The following is a 2,854-nucleotide window of genomic DNA, read 5'->3' on the forward strand; positions in this document are numbered from 1 at the left end:
TGTTAGTGTTTGTTGATAATACTCTCCAACAATTATAGTGTTAGTGTTTGTTAATAATATTCTCTGACAATTATAGTATTAGTGTATGTTAATAATATTCTCCGACAATTATAGTGTATGTTAATAATATTCTCCGACAATTATAGTGTTAGTTAATAACGTTCTCCAACAACTGTAATATTAGTGTTTTTTTAATAATATTCTCCAACAATTATAGTGTTAGTGTTTGTTAATAATATTCTCCAACAATTATAGTATTAGTGTTTGTTAATAATATTCTCCAACAATTATATTGTTAGTGTTTATTAATAATATTCTCCAACAACTGTAGTATTAGTGTATGTTAATAATATTCTCCGACAATTATAGTCTTAGTGTTTTTTTTAATAATATTATCCAAGAGCTATAATATTGGAACTTATCAATAATATTTTCCAGTAACTGTAGTATGTATATTTGTTAACGTTCTCCATTACAGTAGTAGCTATATTTTTTATGTTCTCCAGTATAGTAGTATTCACTTGTCAGAGATGTCAGGCATCTATTCTCATCATAACTGATACAATTATATAATTTATTTATTTATCATAACAAAAGAAAACAACTTAGAAATTTTAGGTTTATCACAACTGAGGTTGAATCAGATGCATGTTAATATCTTATAACAACTGTACAATAAAAAACTCAAGTTAGGCTAAACTGTAATGATAAATCACTAGAACTAAAAAAAATATATTTCTAGGTTGATTTCACGTTATAGCTTCTACGAAACGTTAGTCGGGGCAAATATTACGAAACATACTGGTAACCTAGAAATTATGACATAACTGAATTTGGTCTGTGCACTCTTCAAATCTGGAGTTATCCAAATAACCCGCAAAAAGATATCTTACGTAGTTGACAGTTTTCAACCAAGTCTCCGCTAGAAAGTTTTTCTCTCATCTGGACAAACGATTTAGCACTCTTGTCCCAAGTCGTTCGTTGTTGTAGGACCTAAAATAAACCAGTGATTATAAAAATGTTTTTCGATGAGCGATTAAGCAAATAACTTAGTTTTAAGATTTTTAATTAATTTGCACTATATGCTATTTCATTTTTCACTAATAACATATATATATATATATATATATGTGTGTGTGTGTGCGTGTTCGATAAATATGTGAACAGTTTTTAAAAGAAGCTACTAAAATTAATACAGCAGAAAATAGGTGTTGTTCGTGCATCTTGTTTATTTGTGAAAGTGGATGTCATTCAAGAATGCTAACCCTATTGAAATGACTAACTGCAAGAGATAGGAAAAAAAATGTTTTATTCAACTTTAAAAAAATCTTGAAATAAAAACAACAAAAATCGACTTTAGGTTTTTAAAAGTATTTACTTTTCCTGATGGGACAGCGGTAAGTCTATGGGCTTACAACGCTAAAATCCAGGGTTTGATTCCACGCGGTGGACACACTAGATAGCCCAATGTGGCTTTGCTATGAGACAAACAAGCAAAAATATATAAAGAATTATAAAATGTTGCCCGACAAGAGCGCCGAAAGCCGTAAATAAATGGAAAGTACTTTAACGTAGAGGAAAGTCCGTGCATGCTGGATTCTCTTAGTATATTAAGTTAACTATATTAAGTACTAGGTAATTTCTAATTCTTATCCATGAATGTAACTAGTTTTGATCAAATGTTACTGGCAGCATAAAGTTAGTTTTTGGTTGAATGACGAACTGAGGTTTTCCACACAGTAAAATCCATGAACGTTCGATAGAGTTACAAAATAGTTTTGTGTTAGGAGGCGCAGGGATTTTCTTAAAGGTTAGAGAAAATACTGTTTGTAAAGGCAGAATTTTAAACCTACAACCCTAGTTTTAGCATTGTAGCTCAAACGTTATCATATAAACGATTGAGCAAAAACATCTTATTAATGACGTCATTAATGTCTTCCAGATCACAATAAATTCGACGTACGAGTCGATCTCGGACGATTGTTTGTTTCAGAATTTCGCGCAAAGCTAAACAAAGGCTATTTCCATATAGCCGTCCTTGAGCTGATAGGTTGAAAGGGATCTATTTAACAGCACCTTTAATCTGATCGAATAGTGAAATTTGACTGTCACTCTTCTAATACACTCAGAGCGCGTTTTTACTGCAACAGGACGCGAATCATGAATCATCTGATTCACATTCCGAGTACGCTAATCATTAGGCTACTGTCGATCCTGTGGAACAGCGGTAAGTCTACGGATTTACAACGCTAAGATCAGAAGTTCGATTCCTCTCAGTGGACACAGCAGATAGTCCAATGTGGCCTTCTAGGAAAACACACACATAATCCACATTTTGAAAGTGAATATTATTTTGATTGTTCATAATCTTATAACTCTATTTCCAAGTTGTATGAGCTGTTCAGATTTAAATGAATTGATAAATAGGATGACACTTAGTAATTATCTTGCCAGACTGAGAATCCACGGTTCACGTCCCCTTGCCGCGAAATCACGTTCTGCACTTTGGACCCGTGGATGCATTATAACAGTAACAGTCAAATAATCACACTATTCGCTTAGAATAGCCCAAAGGTTGGCGGTGGGTGCCATTGATTTTTGACTTCTTTCTAGTCTATCGTGTGTAACTTTGCGTGAATATCCTAAACAAATAAAATAAATCAATGCTTCGCTACTAACACACGTTTTTACTTATGTGTTATGCTAGTGTTATATATATATATATATATATCAGTATCCATTGTACTATGTGTTATGCTAGTGTTATATATATATATATCAGTATCCATTGTACTATGTGTTATGCTAGTGTTATATATATATATCAGTATCCATTGTACTATGTGTTATGCTA

At 32.2% G+C, this 2,854-nt stretch overlaps 1 protein-coding gene across 1 annotated transcript in view; it reads right to left on the reverse strand.

The window, feature by feature from the left end:
• Positions 1-299: 299 nt before the first annotated feature.
• The window catches only part of LOC106472561, a 6,143-nt gene continuing 3,588 nt past the window's right edge, over positions 300-2,854 (reverse strand). Inside the window, exon 4 of the mRNA XM_013933215.2 lies at positions 300-993. Within this exon, the coding sequence (XP_013788669.1) occupies positions 862-993 (132 nt within the window). The 3' untranslated portion in view covers positions 300-861. The remainder of the gene's footprint in view (positions 994-2,854) is intronic.

Source organism: Limulus polyphemus, unplaced genomic scaffold (genome assembly GCF_000517525.1).
Source record: "Limulus polyphemus unplaced genomic scaffold, Limulus_polyphemus-2.1.2 Scaffold5422, whole genome shotgun sequence".
Classification (NCBI taxonomy): domain Eukaryota; kingdom Metazoa; phylum Arthropoda; class Merostomata; order Xiphosura; family Limulidae; genus Limulus; species Limulus polyphemus.